The sequence below is a fragment of the Arctopsyche grandis genome, chromosome 1, assembly GCF_051622035.1.
Source record: "Arctopsyche grandis isolate Sample6627 chromosome 1, ASM5162203v2, whole genome shotgun sequence".
Taxonomy (NCBI): Eukaryota; Metazoa; Arthropoda; class Insecta; order Trichoptera; family Hydropsychidae; genus Arctopsyche; species Arctopsyche grandis.
In genome coordinates this window covers 39,200,513-39,223,915 of record NC_135355.1, presented here as the reverse complement: position 1 = coordinate 39,223,915, position 23,403 = coordinate 39,200,513, and the positions used below count along the sequence as shown (strand labels likewise).

The window sequence follows — 23,403 nt, the reverse complement described above, 5'->3', positions numbered from 1 at the left end:
TTATTTTTACCATACACACTATTCCTGATCGATCTGTAGTATTTATTCCGCTCAAATGTAAGCATTTTCCAACCGACAGAAATAAAGTGCCATTTTAAAAAGGAATTGTTACTGTTATTAAATTTTAGAACGAAGCAATCAATGTCATCAAACCTTCCCACGTTAAAGTTTACAATTTTATTATATTTGTACATTTTATAAATATACATATTCATATATAGAAAGGTGCATTGCTTAAACTTTGTATTTACGTACATATGTCAAAACGTCCTGCAATCTACATATTATATATACACATATTCTAAATTAATCTCTCGGGTGTCTTAACATGTATTCTTTATTTGTTTCCTGTTGAATTATATCGAAAGTGTTTTTATAATGATTTAGATATAAAAGACGATTTTAATTACTTTGTAGAAAACTTCGCTTATTTGTACGTATTATTTTTTACTTTTAGATATAAATTTTTACAAAGTCATTCATTATTATTGTAATTGTAATACAGCTTTATAGTTTTGACTGAATTAATTGAAATTAAATTTAAAATTTTCACGGTAATTACATAATATTTGGTTTTGAAATGCCATTCATAGTCACCGTACGATTAAAATCATCATTAATAATATTGTTAATTTTTATCTTCTTATTCCGGAGCGATGAATGTTTTTCAATGCTAAATTCACAACAGCATTATATAAGAAATATGCAAAGACAATGTGTTATCTATAATAATAATAAAAAACATACATATATATATATATATTATATTTTTCGTATCAACCTCCATATGGCTCATATTTTTAATATAAAACGGTCAAAATCTATTTTTATGACATACATACATATTATCAACATTTATTATGATTAGTCTATAATTTTTATCATAAATTATACTCTTATTTGATATTTTCAATGAATTTTAAAATAGCAGGCATCACTAGATTTACGGGATGCCTGAAATTTGCATATACATACATATGAATTACTGATTATTTACCAATTTGTAATATTTTTATTACTTAGATTAAAAATGTAAAATTTAGCATATCGTGTTGAGAATTTGCATTGTGAGTGATCAGGGATACATTTATATATACACCTATTCATAGATATTATAAAATAGATTTGCTTCTACAGACTGATGTGTTGAGCAATCGATTTACGTTGTTTAGATTTATCTAAAGTGCCTTATTTTAATTTTTTGTTTTTAAGTATGTACGTCTAAGTAGAGTTCTCATCGTTAATTTTTTGTGAATATTTACAGTTTTTCAATAATTTTATAATATTGATAATGCAAAAGTATGTATACCTATTTTTTTTTTTTTTTAGATATAATTTTCAGTATTTATGTGGCAAGAATAATTGAATAACTGCTGTATATACCTAAATAAAATGATAATTTCAAAATACAAAATACACAGACTACTTCTCAAAAATACATCGTTTATTTATTTTTATACTTCCCGATTACTTTTAATCAACGCACACTACGGTAAAACTCCTCGCCGACTCTGAGATTTTTCGGCAAACATGTCTCTAGCGACTCGTTTTTCGTAGCTCTTTCTCAGCGACAGGAATTATCTGCTTAAATACAAACTCTAAAGGCGCAAACACACTGAATCGTTCGCCATACACATGCTCGTGGGTTCGACAGTCGACCTTCTCGGTTGAATTGAGTAAAGCAGAAGTAATATTGAGGCGTACTGCGTTGGATTCTTTAGTTTTGCTTGATGAATTGGAAGAAGAACATCTACATACAATGGAGCTGCTCTAGCGGTTTCCGCAGTGACAGAGGTTTCAACCATAGATATAGAATACATAGATACGCCCTGACGCTCTAAGCCGATCACCCTGTTGGTGCATGCATACACAAAAGAAAGTACAGTGCATGCACACTCTCTCTCAGTAGCTAATTAGCTTCTAAGTCGGAAGGTCGATTGACTTTTTTCAAAAATGCCAACGTATTCAGTGAAATTGTGTTACAATTACTCAAGAAAACATATAAAGGCGGATGGCATCACATATCATAAGTAAGAATTAATATATAATGTCTTCAATTATAGTAGTATTTTAACATATAATGAGATATCGGCGCGATGTATGTAGTGTTGTATGCAGTGATTGAACAGAGGTCGACAACCTCTGCCACAGATGTCTCTAAATGCACGCGTATATCTTGTTGGCACTGAAAGAAATTCAGAAATAGACATTAAGTTTAAAACTACAAACAATGAACTAAATATTAAAGTGTCAGCTTTCAAATTGATCCTTGTCGAAGTTACTAATGTTTAAATATTGTAATAGTTAATGATGGTTTTATTATAGTAACATACATTTGTAGTTTAATATAGTGTGTATAGCTAAATATTTTTTTCTTAATATGCTTTATTAGTTTGGTTTACTGTCACGCAGAGTTTCCAATAAAATAAAGTTATAAATAAAATAAAACTTCAGTGCATGTACATATGTACATAAATTGGTTGCTGACCTCTGCGTTTTTTGCGTTCCTTCCTTTTTTTTCACCACTTCCCCGCTAGTTAAACCCCCCGCACCCCTCAGATAGTGGCGACAAGATCTCCAACAAAATTTGTATGTAAAGGCATATCTAGGTTATTCTACATCTATGGTTTCAACTCATGTTTCATGTAAATATAATCATGATGGTCTTTGGTACTAATGTACAAAAGTTTGATCTCAGGTTTTTTCTTGGGAAAGCTGTAGTGGCAGCTAGGGGCTAATATACAATGGCTATACATATGTACAATGTATGGACTATAATATTTAATATTTTATTTTATTTTACATACATATATATACCTGTTACCTGACAACTCGTTCACAGAATTTCTGTTAACTGAGGATGCCGGTTCTCGCCTTCATCACCTGAAAAAATCGTGGTGCGAAAATCGTGGAAACGTATGGGAGCCGATAGCTTCAATTCTTCAAGCACTGTCGGATTGCTTATCTCACCTCTTAATAGTTTATATATGTAGAAGTGAGATATCAATCGGATATTCCTTCTGGAAGATAAGGTTACATAACCCAAAGTTCCCAGTACAAATGCACTGGCATACAGTAGTGTATAGTACCCAAACTCTCATATATGTATGTACATATGTATATGTAAATATTGTAGAAATTTCAATTTGTAAGTAGTGGGTTACTATATAAAAGTAAGATCCTTTTTTCATAACTACATCAACTTAGTTTCCTTATACCACGATAACTACTTGTCTATTTATTTATATTCTAAAGTATTTATCACAAATGAACAACTTTCACTTCAACACTATGCATAGGGACATACATAAGAATTCCATTCCGTTTCTATATGTACATAAGTTATAACAGGAAAATGCCATTGAACTCAATATTGGCCTAAAAATATTACTAATTGGTAGAAACACGTATTTTGGGCCATTTTGCTATTAATGCTTAATCGATGCTATAATTCGGAATAGATGCTAATATATGCTAAATTCGTAAAATATGCGAATAGATGTTAAAATAACAAACAAAAGTGAAATTTGCATAAAATTTATAAAATTAATAGACAATTTAGAAGTGACTTCCTTCCCCTTTGCCCATTTATTATGTGGAGAAATTGAGGGGATAAAACAGAGCTTGCAGCTTACCATAGACGGTGTTTTTCCTGTCGAAACCAAGCAACTGCTTTTGTCGACTACTGTAAACAAAATATACAGTTGGAGCTGTGTATCCAAAAGGCTGCTATAAAAATACTAAATGAGACAAATCTACTCCTCCAAACATTAAACTTAAACTCTTCATAAAAATAGATGCTAAAATTGAACATTTTCAATGCCCTAAAACGCTAAAACACAAAATGAAAATGCTAAAATTGACAAAAATAGATGCCCAAAATACGTGTCTCTACTAATTGGACATGGCTATATGTAGAGACACGTATTTTGGGCATTTTGCTATTAATGCTTAATTGATGCTAAAATTTGGAATAAATGCTAATAGATGCTAAATTCGTTAAATATGCGAATAGATGCTAAAATAACAAACAAAAGTGAAATTTGCATAACATTTATAAAATTAATAGACAATTTAGAAGGGTCTTCATATCCCTTTGGGCCGGGCCGCACCGCTCAACTCGCGAACAACTTGGTTGAGGGCGACCAGACCAATGCATATGTAGGTAGATGGGACATGCCACACTCGTCAATTTGTTTGTCGCACACATTTCCATACATTTTTTCGTGTCGCACAAAACAAGTCGGCCGACAAAGTTGCACGGTGCGGCCAGGCCCTTTGCCCATTTATTATGTGAAGAAATTGAGGGGATAAAACAGAGCTTGCAGTTTACCATAGACGGTGTTTTTCCTGTCGAAACCAACCAACTGCTTTTGTGGATGCTGAAAGGTATTTTAGTAAATACAATATAATTGTTACCGATCGTCGCACACATCTCAAAAAAGAATATTTAGAAATATGCTCCATGTTGAGTTTTAATAAATTTTAATTGGTATTATATTTTTATATTCATATTTTTTGTCTTTGTATTTTTATATTCATGTTTTTTTCATTGAAATTTTAATTCCAAAACATTTTTGAATTTTTCTATTACTTTTTAATTGTTATGTTGTCTTTAAATTGTATATCTTCTATATTCTATATCTATATAAATATATGTATAAAAATTAATGTCTGTGTGTGTGTGTGTGTGTCTCGAATAGGCTGCTAAACCACTGAGCCGATTACGATGAAACTTTCAGGATTTGTTGTGTGCATGTCTGGGAAGATTACTGTGAAAAAAAACGGGGAAAAACGGGAACGGAAACGGGAAAAACGGAATGAGTGTCATTGCAACGCAATAATTTCAAATGTGTTCACTACCTGCGTTTTTCCGACAAATGGGAACGGGAACGGGAATTGCATGTGTTATTATGGCATTGCAACGCATGCCAGGGTTCAGCTAGTATATATATATATATATAAATGAATGTCTGTGTGTGTGTGTGTCTCGAATAGGCTCCTAAGCCACTGAAGTGATTACGATGTAACTTTCAGGATTTGTTGTGTGCATGTCCGGGAAGATTACTGTGAAAAAAAACGGGAACGGAAACGTGAAAAACGGGAATGAGTGTCATTGCAACGCAACAATTTCAAATTAGTTCGCTGTCTGCGTTTTTCCGACAAATGGGAACGGGAACGAGAATGGGAATGAAAACGGGAACAGGAGCGGGAATTGCATGCGTTATTATGGCATTGCAACGCATGTAGGGTTCAGCTAGTATGTATATAAATTTTATTATTTAAAATTAAACTCTTCATAAAAATAGTCGCTAAAATTTAGCATTTTCAATGCCCTAAAAAGCTAAAATGCTAAAATTGACAAAAATAGATGCCCAAAATACGTGTCTCTAGCTACATACATATGTATATGTTAAGGATTTAAGAAACACTGTTTATTACAGTGTTGGAAAAAGTTTTATGCAGTTGCAAGTATCAATAAATATAATGCAATTTTTGGATTATTGTATATATGCACATATGTATAATATTTGCAACATAACAAAGCAAATCATATGTAGGTGCATACAATCATTTTTGCACTTTGCTACTATGATTACTACAATTCGAACCAAATAAATTACGACAGCGCAATCGTTATATTTTACTTAAACGTGTGCAATTACATATCAACAGTAGCATGTTCAAAATAAAAAAAATTGTATACATAAATAGACATGCCAGTTGTAAGTAGAGAGCGCCAGTGTTGGTTGTGCAGCCTCTCCGCTAAGTCGACTCTGTGACTATGTTGTGTCTTTTCCTATATTTTATTATAGTACTTGTATTTATAGTATATGGCCTTAACTTTGCCATACACAATACTAGAGAAGCGAAATTGTTCGATAAGATTCCGGGACCGAGCACCCTTCCAGTGCTCGGCAATGTTTTGGATTTTATCTGTTCACCCAGTGAGTTCTACATGTGTACATATCTAATCGATTTTTAATCTCAGTTAGTTACTAACGTTTTAATGATTAGGGCACTTAATAATTGCGTCGCAACTATTCTATACTAGTACGCATTGTTGAATTCCTAATTATTTTGTATCTCATTGATGTTAAATTTAATGACCGCTTTCACAGAATCAACGTAACTGGCAGTCATTATTATTTTTTTATATTATATATAATCAAAATCGTGGTCACTGTTAAAAAAAATGATTCATTTTATGCGTTCTTTTGAGATATACAGTGCCGGTCACTGAAAACGGAACGACTTACAAAAACATGAAAAAAGAATTTTACGCATTTATTTGGATGTAAAGTCACGCCCAAATGATTTAATATGATGGTTAATATCATTGTAGTTAATTGTGGGTTAATATGTGTGTTAGAAAAATGTAAAAAATAGAACTAGGACAAATTAAGCGTGAAGGATATTTTACGACCAGATTATTGCTGTATAAAATAAACCCCAACACTTTTTTAATTGAATAACAACATATTGACACATAAAAATAAGATAATAAAATATTTAATATTTAGTTGCTCCCCGTTTGTTTTAATGACTGCGACAATTCGCCAAAGAATGAAATTTACGAATTCCTTGAGGATTTGTAATGGGAATTCCTTAAATTATATTTTTTGGATAGTATTTTGTAATGATTGAAGGTTTGGAATGATATTTTTCGTTTAATAATACTCCACAGGTTATCGATGGGGTTCAAATCGGGACTTTTTCCAGGCCAAATTAATGTTGGTACTCCGACTTGTTATAAATAAGTCTTCGCCTTTGAAAAAATAATTCAAATATCACTTTTTTTTTGTCTTTATTATTATTGTACACATTCAAATGCATCAAATAAAGAAAAAAAATCAGCAATTTTGCCCGATGTATGTATGTATTTATATAGATTTTTTTTCTACCACTTCCCACCTAAAGCATAATTGGTTTCTCCAGTTTCACTATCGTCCTTCCTGCGTTAAATTTTCTCCAACATCCTTGTTTGGGATTGAACTACCCTGTTCGAAGGACCATGTTTGAATGTGTGTGAGGGTTGCGTTCAGGATTCAGAATGTTATAATTAAAGTCTCTCTTCTCTTTGACTCACATTTATTGTATGTTAAAGTACACCGTAAAGTAAAGTAAAAGTAATTGTAGTTTGTGTTTGGGATTGAAGTATTAATTTCGAATGAACATTTGATAATATGTAAGGATTGCGTTCAGGATCCAATGTAGTATAGTTAAACTCTCTCTCTTTTCTTTTTTTCTCATTTATTTTATAAGTAGGTACACTTTCCTGGCTTGCTCTATAAGCTGCGTGCCGACGGCTGCCGTGTGTATGAGTGGGCTCGAGTGACTGATTTCACGTGTCTGCCTGACTGTGCGTGCGCATTGCAACTTATAGAGCATTACATTGAATGGGGGGGGGGGAAATAGGTCGTAACCAACACAAGTCTGTCCAATCCTTATGGATTCTATTCGAGCAATTTCTTTGTCCACCTTCTGTCTATCTTTCTAGTTGTGTGAATCATTTTATCATTTTTGATATTCCTTAAGTAGAGGTGTCGTGGCGATAATTAAATAATATAATGTTTTTCTTATATATATGGAATTAGCTCAAATAATTTTAAAATTTATTTCCTTAGATTTAACCGATGAAATTTCTTTGCAGTACATCTCTTTTACCTCGGCCGATCTTTGGCTAATAAATACAAAGGTATTTATAGGACGTGGGGCATAACAAGGCGCATAATAAACGTATATGACCCAGCAGATGTCGAAGTGCGTAATATAATATACATATAGTGCATAGCATTTATGACACATGCATAGAGTAAATGCTAGAGTATTATTGTTGGCCACATGAACTAAAACAATACGGTAACAAAAATATATATTGATATCACTTATCAGTTATACACAATAGTCGTAAACAGAACAATCCAACAACTCTAGTGTTTCTCTGGCACTGTATATTAAGCTGAATTGTTTCAATTTGTGTTAAATTTATTTTTAGGTTTTGTTATCAAGTCAAAAATACATAACAAAAGGGTATGTGTATGAATTTCTGCATCCATGGTTGAAGAATGGACTCCTTACTAGCGGAGGTAAAAGTTGACGAAATTGCACTTGATATAAATTTATAATTGTCAAGTTACTAATGAATTGAAGGAATTGCCAGGGGAAAAATGGCAGAAGCGTAGAAAAATCTTAACGCCTGCTTTTCACTTCAACATACTGCGAGAGTTTTGCACTATTTTCGTCGAACAGAGCGATCGGCTGATCAAACTACTTCAAAACAAGACTGACCAAGAGATAGATATACTACCGTACATTACCAGTTTCACGTTACATTCGATTTGTGGTGAGATTTTTGTCTAGTTCTATTTAATTAAATAATTTGCAATGTTTGAGCGTTACTGCATAATCTTAAGATAATGCCATTGAAATATTTCAAAGGCAACAAATAAAAGTGATGTAATAAATAACGTTACATCATAGAGCCAATTTCAAAAGTCTCAATGATTTCATGACAAACGACATTAACCTTTTGGGTTAATAATTGACCCTGATAGACATTGGTTTGCGATAATTAAACAATTAATTCAGAAGATGTTTTTTGTGTGGCATTCAATCTATGTTTCTAATCCAGGGTTTCCCAAGCTTTTTTTGCAATGGAACACTTCGTAATCCCGGAAATTTTAACGGAACACTTAGCTTATTTTTTAGGTTGGGTAACTCCTACTAGTAAAAATTAAAAAAAAATGTTATTAAAACGCATTATTTATTTAGTAACTATTGTTAAATATAAAACTATAATATAATATAAACATAAAAATATGAATAAATAAAGCACTTGATGACTTTGATGATTTTGAGTCCTTGAATTGCATATCTTTTTGATATCAGGAATAATATTGGTAATTTGTCAGCGAATAACAGAGTGGTCACGGGTTCAAATTCCACTGGTTTCTGCTGGCCAGACCTTGGGTTTGTGACTCCGGGTTGATCGTTTCCTATCACAGTTTACTAATTTATCTGCTATTCATTGAAACGGTTCCAAAAAATTGGCAACCTTATCCATTTTCTCACAAAATCTCGAGTTTTCAGCAATCTCGAATTTCGCTGAATTGTATAAAATGCTGCAAATTTACAAATTTGACCATATATGTCTCTGTGGATATTAATTGATATGTATTTATGTACTCTTTATAATACTGTTGCGTAGGGGTGCGTGGAGGATCCAAGTAAAAGGCCAAAGTCGTTTCACAGCATTTATTGATGATTAAGGAGATACACGCACTGGCAGTGCTCCGTCCAGAATGTCTTGATATCGCCTAAATACCGGCTTATAACGGATAGGTCGCTCAGGGAATCTCCGACGTCCGGTTACTTCCCTATTGTTTAGGCACGTACCCAGATATGTATTCCCACGACACTCAGTCCCACGCTATCGGTCACTTCTGAGAAGGAACCAATAGCGGCCAATTTGGTGGCCATTGTTACTTGCACTAGTCTGGATATAATCTGATAATAAAAATCTGATGCTACTCGGCCTAATCCAATTGCACTTACTCGGCGGTGTACGTAATAATACTAATAATATTTGTAAAATGTAAAATGCTTCTGGCTATGAAAGCGCATTGGAGTTACCTATTAGGCCTTCCTGGTATAAATTAAAGATGAAAATAAAATGGTTTATATGATTATAAATCTTCCAGATGCAGATTTGTACATTAGTTGATAGATTTCATTTCATATTTGTTTTAATTTTAAACAGAGACAGCAATGGGAACCGACCTCGACTCTATCCAAGATATACAAAAGAAAGAATATAAGAATGCCATATTTGAAATGGGAGAAAACGTGGTTCATCGATTAGTCAGAGGATGGTTGCATTCTCCACTATTATTTTCGTTGTCTTCGCTCGGAAGAAGACAAGGAAAATCTTTATCCATCCTGCACAAGTTTTCGACGGACGTTATAAGACAAAGGAGAAACGCTAGAATAATTTCAGGCGATAAGGTAGTGGTCGATAAAATAATGGACGACGATTTAAAGTCTCTGAAAAAAAGGTTAGCGATGTTGGATCTCTTACTGGCTGCCGAGGACGAAGGGAACATAGATGAGAATGGCATCAGAGAAGAAGTAGATACGTTCATGTTTGAAGTAAATTTAAATTGTATTAGCTCTGCACATGTACATGATCACTGATCGTTGTAAAACGATACTGTAATTCATATCCATATACGTACAATTATAATAATTGTATTAATAGATCCATTCATCATTATACGGATTCGCATGTTTTCAGGGTCATGACACGACTACAATGGCTATTACGTTTTGTCTCATGCAGCTGGCCAATAATCAAGACATACAGGTGATGATCTGTTAATTTACATGTAAGCTGTGTTGTAAAATAATAAAATAATAAAATAATTTAATAGGAGCGTGTGTATGCTGAGATAGAGGAAGTTTTTCAAGATCCATCTGAACCTGTGACAATTGATCATTTGAATCAATTGAAATATTTAGAAAGATGCATCAAGGAGGCATTACGCTTATATCCCAGCGTTACGATGATTGGAAGAGTAATTTTAGAGGATATGCAATTTCGTAAGCGTTGTTTTGTTTCCAATTTATATATTTTATACTTATACAGAGTGAGGCAAACACAATTAGAAGAATATTAACTTGAAAACAAAAAACTTTTATTGAAAAGTAATTGTAGTTTGTGTTTGGGATTGAAGTATTAATTTCGAAGGACCATTTAATAAGGATTGCGTTCAGGATCCAATGTAGTATAGTTAAACTCTCTCTCTTTTCTTTGTTTCTCATTTATTTTATAAGTAGGTACACTTTCCTGGTTTTGCTCTATAAGTTGCGTGAATAAAGAATTGCAGACGAACGGTTTGAATAAAAAAACAATTTATTTTAATATTCGGTACAAGATTTGATTACGGACTGACTTAAATTCTAACAATATTGAGTTTATATACTCTTTAGCAAACAAAGAATGTGTTGAAGACACGTGTTGTACAATCTTGGTTAGTCAGTGCATGGGTGTGGTGGAATATAATGGTTTTATTCATAATCAATGTGTGTCAGAAATCAATAATCAGTAATTCATACGAGTTTCATTAATCAATGGTGCATTCATAAAATTAGGTGTGTCTTATCTCTACTGATTAGTCGTTTGTTATTTATATTAATCATATGACAACGAATGAGTCATATGATGGCGTCGTAGAAATGACGAATTTGCGAGTACATGAGTACAATGGTAGAGGTACAATGATGAGTACAATGGTAGAGGGTTGTCTTCAGCCCTTAACTCGTGTGACGGCTGCCGTGTATTAGTGGGCTCGAGTGACTGAATTCACGTGTCTGTCCGACTGTGCGTGCGCATTGCAACTTATAGAGCATTACATCAATTGGAGGGGGAAATAGGTCTTAACCGACACAAGTCTGTCCAGTTTGGTTTTATTTAACTTGTAAATATTTGTTTTTTAATTTAGATATTAATAATTCATATCACTAATCGTCTAATTGTTTCCACCCCATTCGATTATATTTTTAGCAAAAAAATGTGGAGTATAATTGTATTTAAATTTCAGCGAAATACACTATTCCTGCAAACACCACTGTTCATTTGCATATTTTCGACATGCATAGAAATCCGGATATATATCCAGATCCATTGAAATTTGATCCAGACAGATTTTCAATTGAAAATTGTGCTAAACGACACCCCTTTGCTTATATACCATTCAGTGCCGGACCCAGAAACTGTATCGGTCAGTGAAAATGATTTTATTTATGTATACATATGTGAATGATGAATTATTTCAACATTTTTATGTTTATTTATGTTGTGCAATTTGAAATATTGCACTCTTTGTTCCGCTGTTCTAATTATCAATTATTAACGTTATCAAATTTCAGGACAAAGGTTTGCTGTTTTAGAAGAGAAAGCTGTAATTTCGGCAATTTTGAAAAAGTTTATATTGGAGCCTGTCACACATCCTGATGATATTATATTTACAGCAGATTTGATTCTGAGATGTACCGGTGCTGTGAAAGTTAAATTTCGCCAAAGATCATAATAAATATACTTTTCAGAACTGGATAAGTCCTTTCTACCAACTTTACATGCAATTAAAAAAAAACAGATATCAAAAAGTTGAGTTCAGAAAGCAAAAAAAAGTTGCAAATGAAATGTGAGAAAGTAATCATATTATCATTTAATATTTCAAACAAAGCGGTGTAAATAACTAATTTTTGATAAATTTCAACATAGGATCTTTCACGTACTGTAGTGTACTTTCATGTATATATTGATTTACACATTGTGATTTGTTTTCTCCTCCTGTGGCTCGCACAAATATGTTGGCAACGTCTCCAATATCTAGAGCGATATATCTGCTCATGAAATTGACCTGTTTAGTATAAGCTGAGCTGAACTAGTTGAGTGGTTGTGGAGCAACGCCCGTGGTTGATTTTATCAATTATAAACGTCAAGCACGGGTGTTTTAAATGCCTTTATTTGTGTTATGAGTACTGTGTAATGTCACTGTGGCTAATATGTAAAAAATAAAATATGTATATGCAGGGCCAGTTGGGGGGAGGGGGGTTCCACAGAACCTTTTGTGGAACCCCCTGTATATATCTGATTTACATGTCCGGGAAGCTTACTGTGAAAAAAAAACGGGAAAAACTTCTTAATAATAATATTCGTAATTACGATTTTACCGACGCGAAAGTTTGAAGCGCCATTATGTAGTCAAGAAAATGAGTTCGTTGGTAACCAAGTTACCAGTTTTTTATGACTACACGGCGTTGAAGAGACGTTAGTAGAGCTCCAACCATCACTTGAAACGGGAACGGGAACGGGAATTGCATGCCCTATTCTGGCATTGCAACGCATGTCGGGTTCAGTTAATATTTATATACATACATATAACATGTAATTTAATTAGTGTATCAATTTCTTTCCAAGGTCACCCGTCGAAATCAACGGGCACAGTACTAGTATAATATATTTATCAAAAAATTTCAAAGCGTGGTGCCGCAAAAATCCTGAGGAACCAACGTTTGAGCCAGCCCTGTGTATATGTATATTATTATAAAGAAAAAAACCATTGCTGTTTAAATATATGATATTGTTACGTACTCTCGGATTAGGCCGAGTAAGTACAATCGGATTATGCTGAGTAGCATCCCAGAAACTGTGTGACCGTTATAATTGGTTTCAAGGATTATCTCTAGACTCTAAGTGCATGTAGGCTAAACAATAGCCACCGAAGTGGCCGCCAATTGGTCCCTTCGCAGAAGTGGCCGATACCGTGGGACTAGGTGTCGTGGGAATACCGGACGTCGGAGATGCCCTGAGCGACCTATCCGTTATAAGGCGGTACTTAGGCGATATCAAGACATTCTGGACGGAAAACTGCCAGTGCGTGTATCTCCTTAATCACCAATAAATGCTGTGAAACGACTTTGGCCTTTTACTTGGATCCTCCACCCACCTCTACGCAACAATGCGAAGGGACCAATTGGCGGCCACTTCGGTGGCCATTGATTAGCCTACATGCACTTAAAGTCTAGAGATAATCCTTGAAACCAATTATAACGGTCACACAGTTTCTGGGATGCTACTCGGCCTAATCCGAGTATACGTAACAATATTTTTAATAAATTTAACTGTATGTCATTAAATTTTATAATTGTATTATTTATTTAATTTAAAATGTGTACGTTATAAAATAAAAAATTTATGAAAATGAGCAATTTGAATTACATTTCATAACTATTACATCGTATTGAAAAATGGTCAAATGAGATTGAAAAGATAGCAAAGCAATTTTTAGTTGATTACAACGTACTCAATATGCGCTCCATTGTCATGATTGTAATGATTGTAGTGAGCTTTGGACAACGACTAAAAATATTCGTTATCGATAAAAATGTGTATGTACATATGTATATGCATATACATATAATAAAATCTGAAAATCGAAATAATCATAGCAATCTGATTTATTTATATAATTAATCTTCTTATCATCGATAACGTTTTTACACGCTCTCAGTTGGATTTTGAATTGCTATTAATCTAGTAGTTTTTTCGTACTTAAAATCATGTTTTTCGTATTGTTTTGTGTTCTTCTTGTTCTTTATGGTTTGCACAGCTATATACACAATAATGATAGTGCGAGACTATTCAATAAAATTCCTGGACCAAAGATTCTTCCAATTGTTGGAAATTCTTTGGATTTTGTAGTCACCCAAGGTTAGCATTTTATTCACTGTATTATTTACTAATTTATAATTGTAAGCAAAAAAAAGTAAATAATATGATTTCACAGTTCCCTTATTTTATCGTATGAGAGCACTCGCCAACAAATACAAAGGAATATACAGACTTTGGATCATCAACAATTCTAATGTGAACTTATATAATCCATACGATATCGAGGTATACCCTTTAAATTTTCGAAAATACTATACAAATATGTATTATTAAATTTATTTTGTACATTATATACCAAATATAATACATAATAGATGGTGCTAACTAGTCAAAAACATATAACTAAAAATCGCATATATTATTTTATACATCCATGGTTGAATGACGGCCTTCTAACGAGCACTGGTAACTATTGAACCATGATTCCATTAATATTGTATGCAGATTAAGAATGTATTATAATCAATTCAGGTGATAAATGGCACAGTCGGAGAAAAATTTTGACGCCAGCATTCCACTTCAATATCTTAAAACAATTCACAAGAACTTTTGTGGAACAGAGTGATCAGCTCGTCGAAAAGTTGAAGAAAACTGAAAGTCAAGGAGTAGATATCTTACCTTATATCACAGACTTTGCATTGCATTCAATTTGTGGTAAAATTATTTCAATATAATATACATATTTGTATATGTATTTTGACAATATGCCCATAAAACACTGAGTTTGACACAAGATTAGAAAACATTAAAAAGTTAAAGGACACCAAAAAAGTTCAATTTAGGCTTTGTAATAACTGTAAAATAACTTTTAGTTTTATAAACATAGATGTAGAATAACCTAGATAAGCCATTAGGTACACTTTTGGTCGGAGATGTTGTCGCCACCAACTGAGGGGTCCGGGGGCTTAACTAGCGGGGAAGTGATGAAAAAAAAGGAAGGAACGCAAAAAAAGCAGTGGTCAGCAACCAGTTTATGTACATATGTACATGCACTGAAGTTTTATTTTATTTATAACTTTATTTTAATGGACACTCCGCGTGACAGTAAACCAAACTAATAAAGCCATATTAAGAAAAAAATATTTAGCTATACACACTATATTAAACTACAAATTTATGTTACTATAATAACACCATCATTAACTATTACAATATTTAAACATTAGTAACTTCCACAAGGATCAATTTTAAAGCTGACACTTTAATATTTAGTTCATTGTTTGTAGTTTTAAACTTAGTGTCGATTTCTGAATTTCCTTCAGTGCCAACAAGATATACGCGTGCATTTAGAGACACCTGTGGCAGAGGTTGTCGACCGCTGTTCTACATATCACTGCATTTAACACTACATATATATTTCATTATATGTTAAAATACTACTATAATTGAAGACATGATATATTAATTCTTACTTATGATATGAGATGCCATCCACCTTTTTTATGTTTTCTTGAGTAAATGTAACACAATTTCACTGAATACGTTGGCATTTTCCGACTTAGAAGCTAACTAGCTACTGAGAGAGAGTATGCATGCACTGTACTTTCTTTTGTGTGTGCATGCACCAACAGGGTGATCGGCTTAGAGCGTCAGGGCGTATCTATGTATTCTATATCTATGGTTGGAAATTGTTTTAAAATCATTTCTTTAGACGAAGTAATTACGCCATTGCCTACCAATGTTTATCATAAGCACAAAGTAAATAAATTACAGCGTATTAAATTTACAGAAACTGCTATGGGAACAAATCTGGACTCTACACAAAAATCTGTGGTCGAATATAAGAAAGGAATATACGAAATGGGAGAATACTTGGTGCATCGCCTCTTCAGAATATGGTTGCATTCGCCAATAGCTTTTTACTTTACACCGACAGCACAAAAACAAAGAAAAGTGCTGAATACTTTACATAGTTTCACCACAAATGTCATCAGGGAACGGCGCCAAGAGAGAAATGTCTCCGGAGACAAAATCGTCGTGAGCAACCAAGATGAATACACTAGCACTTCAAAGAAAAGGCTAGCCATGTTAGATTTGTTACTTTCAGCAGAATCTGAAGGAAAAATCAACGAAATGGGAATTCGGGAAGAAGTAGACACATTCATGTTTGAGGTATGTATGAAGACAAGTATAATAACAATTTTATCTTAATTTCATGTAGTTTTTTATGCAATTAGGGTCACGACACTACAACAATGGCGATAACATTTTGTATAATGCTTCTGGCCAATAATCCCGAAGCTCAAAAATTAGCCGCAGAAGAAGTCGATAGTATACTGTTGGATTCATCACAAACGGTTACAATTGAAGATCTTAATAATATGCGTTATTTAGAAAGATGTATCAAAGAAGCTTTGAGGCTCTATCCTAGTGTTCCTTTTATTGGCAGAGAAATTTCTGAAGATTTACAATTAAGTATGATTTAGAATTAGTACCATAGATGTAGAATAACCTAGATATGCCATTACATACAAATTTCGATGAAGATTAAAGCTAACACTTTAATATTTAGTTCATTGTTTGTAGTTTTAAACTTAATGTCGATGTCTGAATTTCCTTCAGTGCCAACAAGATATACGCGTGCATTTAGAGACATCTGTGGCAGAGGTTGTCGACCGCTGCTCAATCACTGCATACAACACTACATACATCGCGCCGATATTTCATTTATGTTAAAATACTACTATAATTGAAGACATTATATATTAATTCTTATTTATGATATGTGATGCCATCCGCCTTTTTATGTTTTCTTGAGTAATTGTAACACAATTTCACTGAACACATTGGCATTTACGAAAAATGTCAATCGACCTTCCTACTTAGAAGCTAACTACCTACTGAGAGAGAGTGTGCATGCTCTGTACTTTTTTTTGTGTGTGCATGTTCCAACAGGGCGATCGGCTTATAGCATCAGGGCGTATCTATGGTATTCTATATCTATGATTAGTACCCATATCAAGACAGGTTTTATCTAACTATTTTCAATTTTAAGGAGACTATCTTTTACCTGCGGGCTCTTCTTGCAACATTCACATATTTGATATGCACAGGGATGCTGAACTTTACCCCAATCCAGATAAGTTTGAACCAGATAGATTTTTACCTGATAATTGCACCAATAGACATCCGTTTGCTTATATACCTTTCAGCGCTGGACCAAGGAATTGTATCGGTAATAATATGAGTGTAATCAACTTAAATATTATCAAGTTACCCTTGATGTAATTTTACGGTTGTTTTTAGGTCAAAAATTTGCAATTTTGGAAGAGAAAGCCGTTATTTCGGCCATTTTAAAGAATTTCAAATTGGAAGCAGTGACACGTCCTGAAGATATATATTTTTCACTGGATATAATCCTTAGAGCTAGAGACCCTATTAAAGTTAAATTTATTCCAAGAAATTAGTAGAAATGAGATAATTTCACATTCAATGATGTAAATGTTATAACAAATATGTACGTGTATTATAATTATTATATTTTCATAATATGTAAATAAAAATAATTACTCTTAAATTGTAATAAGTATCAAAATGATTGCACCAATAATAGGAAAATATTTTTTTATTACTAACAAAAAACTACAAGTCATCTGGAAATTGGAAATTGGAAAGCTGTGTTTTTCAACAATTGAAAAACATCATATTAATAGATAATTGTTGAAATAAAATAATTAGCACTGGGTTTTTTGATCATCTTTAACAATCTCTGCATTGCAATATTGCTGCAAATAAATTGAAATTTTGATAATATCTATATACATATGTATGTACATATATACAAGTTACTGAAGTTCTTAAAGTAATATAAAAAAGTAAGAAAAAGAAAAAGAGGAAGAGGAAGAAAGAAAGCATATATGTAAATTTTTTTAATTTAAATAAACAAAGAGTTAACACAAAAAAAAACAATAAGTTGAATAATAACAAATTTAAAATAAATAAATTAACTTTAATTAATGGAAGTAAATGCGATTTTGTGAAAAAGATTAAAATAAAAAATAGTAATCGTATAAACATTTGTTATAAACTATCACTTTATTCAAAAAAGGTACTTCGTTATAATTTCTCACACCTGAAAATAAATACATAACATTTTTTTAATTACCAAAGTATTGCTCAAAATAATCATTACACGAAAAAAAATCTTGGATATTATATGTATGTATGTTAGTAAAATTAGTAAATAGAAAGGAAAATTAGTTTTTCATTAAATTAAAATTACTTTATATTTATACTTACTTGTTTTTCTGATATTTTAAATTCATTACTCAATTCTCTCGATGCCAAAAGATTTTTATACATATCCGCAGATTTCTTTGGTCTTCTGGGTAGACTAGGATCAGTAATATTCACTGAATAAAATCCAAATCTCTCTCTAAAATATAAGTTACGGCATATAAGTTAAAATACGGCATTAAAATTATTTTAAACCAGTTTTTTAGTTTGATTTTATGCCAATGCTTACGAAAAACCAGCTAGCCATTCAAAATTATCCACTAGCGTCCATGCAGTATAACCAGTCACACGAACTTTATCATCATATACCGCTTTCAATAACTCGGCTAAGTAGTCCTGAAACCAAAAAAGGAAATAAGTATCTGTTGTTCTTTATATGAAAACATTTTTTTATATAAAAACTTATTTTGAGCGCACATTAAAATAACGAATTCTGCTTTCATCCGACAGTGTTCCATAATCAGAAACGCCATTTTCAGTAATAATAATTTCTGGATCGTTATATCGTTTTTGCGCCCATCGCAGCATATCGCCGAAACCCTCTGGTACAACCTATAATACATCCAATTACATATACTACTTCACCAGAACGTTGTTTTCTTAATTTGTATCTGATTGAATGATTGAACTGTTTGTACATACTCGAAGCCACTTAGAAGCAGAAGGCTCTCCAATTTCCATGGAAATTACGGCACCGATGTCTTTCAACCATGATGGAGACTTGGCAGTTGGATCCAATCCAGGGGTAACCATGTGGGTGGTGTAGTGATTTATACCAAGAGCATCAGCAGTTCCCCGGATGAGATTTTTCCATTCTTCACTCATTTCCGGAAGGCGAGAACGAAAAAGTCCTTCCTCCTTACTTCTGTTGCCGATTTGTTCTATCATTACTTTTGGATATCCACCTTCAGCTGAATAGATCGGATGTGCAAACCAACCAAACTGAAATTAAGATATTTCATATTAGTATGTTCTGATATCACTGTTACATATGTACACATATACAATAAGGCAGAAAAAATTAGATGACTAATAGTTTGAAATCAGCATATTATTTAAAAAGTATACATACATATATGGTTGTGGCTATTTGCAGGTACTATATCTACAAATTATTGACTATTTACAGGTACTATATCTGCGAATTATTGGCTATTTGCAGGTACTATATCTGCGACGGGTGCAAATCCTTCTGCGCATGCGTGTGAACTGTCACTGTCAGCGTGTTTACTGTTAAAATTTTGTTTTAAACCTCTTAAAATTTATTTCGAACTCGTGAAATGACGTAGAGTAAAAAATATAATCCAAATTAGTTAATATTATTAATTGTTAGAAAATTATTATCATATACAAGGTATAATACCTACATACAAGTACAAGCCGCGAACTAGCTAAATGATATTCATCTATTATAATAATTTGCGAAATTTATTTGCCTCGTGTATAATGAACGATTGATTAAACAAGTCTAGCATACATTAAATGTAAGAAATTATAATCGGATTATAAGTTCACGCGCATGCGCACAAGGCTTTGCGCCTGTCGCATATATAGTATCTACAAATAGCCAATAATTTGCAGATATAGTACCTGCAAATAGCCACAACCTACATATATTCAATAGTTAAATAAAGCCCCCTTGTAAAAGGTTTAAGAGTATGATACTCACTTTGAACTGATTGGCAGTTTCAGCTAGAACTACCTGCTCTTGATTTTCTTTATCGGTCGGAATATACCAAATAGAGTTGATGCTTATCATCACAGTTCCTTTTTGAGATGGACGATAGCTCTGATCGTAGAGATGGTAGGACTTTGCATGAGCTTTCAACAGGGTGTCGCCACATAGATAATTCCCAACCCCATGACTGTCGAGAGCTGGAGCTTTTTTCTCATCTCCATAACCATCTTCGCAAATTTCATACGGCTCGTTGAACGTAATCCAAGATTTAACTCGGTCCCCGAAATTTTCATAACATATGCGAGAGTAATCTTCAAAATATTCAATCATGAGTGGATTTGACCAGCCTCCGAGGCCCTGCAGAGTCTGAGGAAGATCCCAATGGAAGAGGGTGACCTGTAATTAAAGTGATTTTAGCCTAAATCGCTTTTCATTGTGTTCTATTGTATTGAAATTGTAATTACTAGAGGTTTAATGTTATTTTCCAGTAATAAGTTGATCAGATTATTATAATATTGAACGCCTTCTGGATTTATAAAATCTGCTCTTCCAGTGGGTAAAATTCGAGCCCATGACAATGAAAATCGGTAAAAATCCACTCCTAAATATTTCAATGCTTCAACATCTTCAGCATATCGATTGTAAGAGTCGACAGCAACATCTCCATTTGTACCGTCAAAAATCAATTCTGGTCTAGAATGTGACAGCCTGTCCCAGCAATTCTCTGTTTTACCTACAAATTTAAACGCCATTTTATTTTAAAATTTACATATGATAAGGATTTTTTATTTCTCAATTCAGCATTCAATTCATATGCAAGTATTAGTTTGTTAAAATACCGGATAAATTCCATGCTCCTTCGATTTGATGTGCAGCTGTTGCTACTCCAAATGTGAAATTTTCAGGAAATTTCGTATAAGGATACTCTGCAGCATATCTAGAATATCAACATTGATCTCAAACAGTTGAAACATAACTAAAATTTATCGATGCGGTGCAAACGATCGAAAAGCGCCAGACAGACTGAACCACAGATTAACGACACGTGTACCTTATGCGTGCGCACTGCTCGCACTTACACTAAGCGAAATCTACCCGAAGTCCCGACATACACCTACCCTGTATACGTTCTGTGCTTCTGATACTTTAGTTCAGAATTTTGCCTTATTAAACTCGCCAGAAAGATCCAACTCAATTTTAATAATTGCATCTGTATACATCGAAAGGTTACTCATCATCTGATGTGCAATCTATCATTCGTGAAGTCGAGAATTGCGTTTAAAGCAGCCATCCAGTTAATCTGTGGTTCAATCTGTCTGGCGCTTTTCGATCGTTTGCACCAAACCCATAATTTATGTAATGATTTATTATCCATTATCGATATTATACATATTGTGTTCCTTATCATATAGAATATGGAAAACACTGGCAATAATGGGTATTTAATAACAATTTGAAATATCATAAGCTTATCTTAAAACAGATTTTATCTTTCGATAGATAGCCCCTTGCAAAGTTTGTTAGGTGATATTGATAGAATATTAATCTGCACATGCAAAATATTAACAAAAACTACAATTTCAATTTATAAACGCATTATAGAGTTTAATTTAAAACTACATAGGTATATTTTATCATTGTATAAAACATGGCAATGGATAAAAATTGCTAAATGTAGGCTAAGTTAACTTTGATGGATAAATTTATGTATTAATGCACTCGGAAAAGTACAAAACAATATATGTATATGTATAAAGAACAGAAACACATTGAATGGAAAAAAGTCCTTAAAAATTCTTGCTCATAATTTATAGTCGAATTTTTAAGTCTACTAATATGGATAACAGTTTATTTCATTTTCAGAGCAATATTTTTGATAAATCTGACTTGGTAATGTGACGAAAATCATACCATGTGTTTGTTTAGTAATGTATATTAAAGACATGTGTGTTCAACAGAACATACGAGTATTTTTGGCCCCATTTATGGTGTGACATAAATACATATGTACATATGTTTATCTAAAAAATTGTCCAACAAAGATATTTTTAATATGGAATATGAATATCATTATTGAAATACAACTTTTCTCGTTTTGTTTTATTTATTTAAATTGATTTATCATCAATTGAAAAACCAATATATAACATACCACGTACATAATGTGCGCGCGCAGAATACGGGAGGAAAAGCCTGTTCCTCTTGTTCCTGTTGTACCCTGCTCGCGCAAATTAAGTGAGTATGTACCGTTTACCATGCACCCTTTTTTTTTGATCTTTCGACTTAAGATCTTTCGATTTTCGATCTTTGCCTTCCGATATTTGTGTTTTCTGTAATTTAACAATCTGGCTCGTCACGTACACCCATAACTTTTTTTACTTTTTTTAACACCCTTTTTTGTAATATACATACATAATAACGTTCCGGCACCTTTTTTTTCTTTAAAAAAATTTAGGATAAATCATGTACAATATTTTTGTAATTAATGGCATAGGAAAAGCTACTTTAAATTTCATTTAAAGCATATTTAGATAAAATTTTCTTTAATAAAAAGCTTGACAAGTATTCCGAGTGCCGGCATCTCTTTTTTTAAAAGCATAGCACTATATATTTAATTTTGAAGTAAATATAATGAAAAGTATAGCTATTTAAGATGAAAACGCAATAAATTTGTGTTTTATCAATCGTATTGTATGGGATTAATAAAAAAATGTTTTATGATGTAGTGAAAAACTCACAAATAACAAATGTTTATGATAAAAAACACAAAAATCCTCTTCATTGTGAACAATAATCTCTTGTGTCGTCTGAGCCAGTAACGAGACACACACAGACTGGTGAATTGATTTGGAACGGCAAAGTACATATATTCCGTTAGAGTTCACGTTGCAGGTTTAATCAATCTTGGGTCAGTAGACAAGTGTGTAAAAAGTTTAAGTTTATTTAAATAAAGTACTATTTTCGGTTTTAAATGAATTATTGTTTCTGTAAGCATATTAGCCCTAATTGAGCGTGTGTATGTAAATATTTTATCAAAATGTGAAGATTTAAAAACGGGTTGATAGATTTGGGTCATCACTGATGACCGATATAATAATATAATGACTAGTAATGACCAATTTCAACTGAATATTTTTAATAAAACAAAAGTATTTTCTCAAATACATTTATTGTATATATTTTTATAAAAGTATAGGTATATTTATATATTAAATAAAGTTAAATGAAAGAAACATTAACAGTCATTACT

At 32.7% G+C, this 23,403-nt stretch overlaps 3 protein-coding genes across 4 annotated transcripts; 2 read left to right on the top strand and 1 right to left on the bottom strand.

Annotated features, from left to right (window-relative positions):
• Nucleotides 1-5,668: 5,668 nt before the first annotated feature.
• Nucleotides 5,669-17,646, top strand: LOC143917864 (cytochrome P450 4C1-like). Its single transcript, XM_077439478.1, has 15 exons — nt 5,669-5,948; nt 7,655-7,764; nt 8,000-8,090; nt 8,165-8,347; nt 9,764-10,152; nt 10,298-10,366; nt 10,434-10,602; nt 11,604-11,783; nt 11,932-12,081; nt 12,159-12,252; nt 12,750-12,835; nt 15,969-16,351; nt 16,417-16,654; nt 17,235-17,414; nt 17,486-17,646. Exons 1-15 carry the CDS (start codon nt 5,786-5,788, stop codon nt 17,644-17,646), a joined length of 2,646 nt encoding a protein of 881 aa, XP_077295604.1. The 5' UTR covers nt 5,669-5,785.
• On the top strand, nt 14,076-14,999 carry LOC143919981 (cytochrome P450 4C1-like). The gene is made up of 4 exons (XM_077442633.1): nt 14,076-14,278; nt 14,355-14,464; nt 14,554-14,644; nt 14,711-14,999. The coding sequence occupies exons 1-4, from the start codon at nt 14,128-14,130 to the stop codon at nt 14,911-14,913; spliced, it is 555 nt and encodes a 184-aa protein (XP_077298759.1). The 5' UTR covers nt 14,076-14,127; the 3' UTR covers nt 14,914-14,999.
• Nucleotides 17,647-17,787: 141 nt separating the features above from the next.
• LOC143916681 (myrosinase 1-like) lies at nt 17,788-22,991 on the bottom strand. Of its 2 annotated transcripts, none has more exons than XM_077437917.1 (9): nt 22,892-22,983; nt 20,993-21,090; nt 20,618-20,886; nt 20,145-20,549; nt 19,118-19,417; nt 18,893-19,027; nt 18,705-18,811; nt 18,479-18,614; nt 17,788-17,964 (listed from the first exon to the last, which is right to left on the bottom strand). In XM_077437917.1, exons 1-9 carry the CDS (start codon nt 22,933-22,935, stop codon nt 17,914-17,916), a joined length of 1,545 nt encoding a protein of 514 aa, XP_077294043.1. In that variant the 5' UTR covers nt 22,936-22,983; the 3' UTR covers nt 17,788-17,913. The 2 variants fall into 2 exon arrangements, with proteins under 2 accessions (XP_077294043.1, XP_077294125.1); XM_077437999.1 differs by lacking the exon at nt 17,788-17,964 and adding an exon at nt 18,091-18,311 and having other exon boundaries at nt 22,892-22,991.
• Nucleotides 22,992-23,403: the final 412 nt, after the last annotated feature.

Bases quoted from the DNA above. Each gene is read 5' to 3' on its own strand.
- LOC143917864 (XM_077439478.1), top strand. From the start codon at position 5,786: ATGTTGTGTCTTTTCCTATATTTTATTATAGTACTTGTATTTATAGTA. The intron at 10,153-10,297 runs GTAAATTTAAAT...GCATGTTTTCAG, and splicing joins TAGATACGTTCATGTTTGAA to GGTCATGACACGACTACAAT. The intron at 10,603-11,603 runs GTAAGCGTTGTT...TTTAAATTTCAG, and splicing joins TTTAGAGGATATGCAATTTC to CGAAATACACTATTCCTGCA.
- LOC143919981 (XM_077442633.1), top strand. From the start codon at position 14,128: ATGTTTTTCGTATTGTTTTGTGTTCTTCTTGTTCTTTATGGTTTGCAC. The intron at 14,465-14,553 runs GTATACCCTTTA...AATACATAATAG, and splicing joins ATAATCCATACGATATCGAG to ATGGTGCTAACTAGTCAAAA. The intron at 14,645-14,710 runs GTAACTATTGAA...TAATCAATTCAG, and splicing joins CGGCCTTCTAACGAGCACTG to GTGATAAATGGCACAGTCGG.
- LOC143916681 (XM_077437917.1), bottom strand. From the start codon at position 22,935: ATGAAGAGGATTTTTGTGTTTTTTATCATAAACATTTGTTATTT. The intron at 20,550-20,617 runs GTAATTACAATT...CTTTAATTACAG, and splicing joins AAAATAACATTAAACCTCTA to GTCACCCTCTTCCATTGGGA. The intron at 17,965-18,478 runs GTAAGTATAAAT...ATTTATTTGCAG, and splicing joins TTAAAATATCAGAAAAACAA to CAATATTGCAATGCAGAGAT.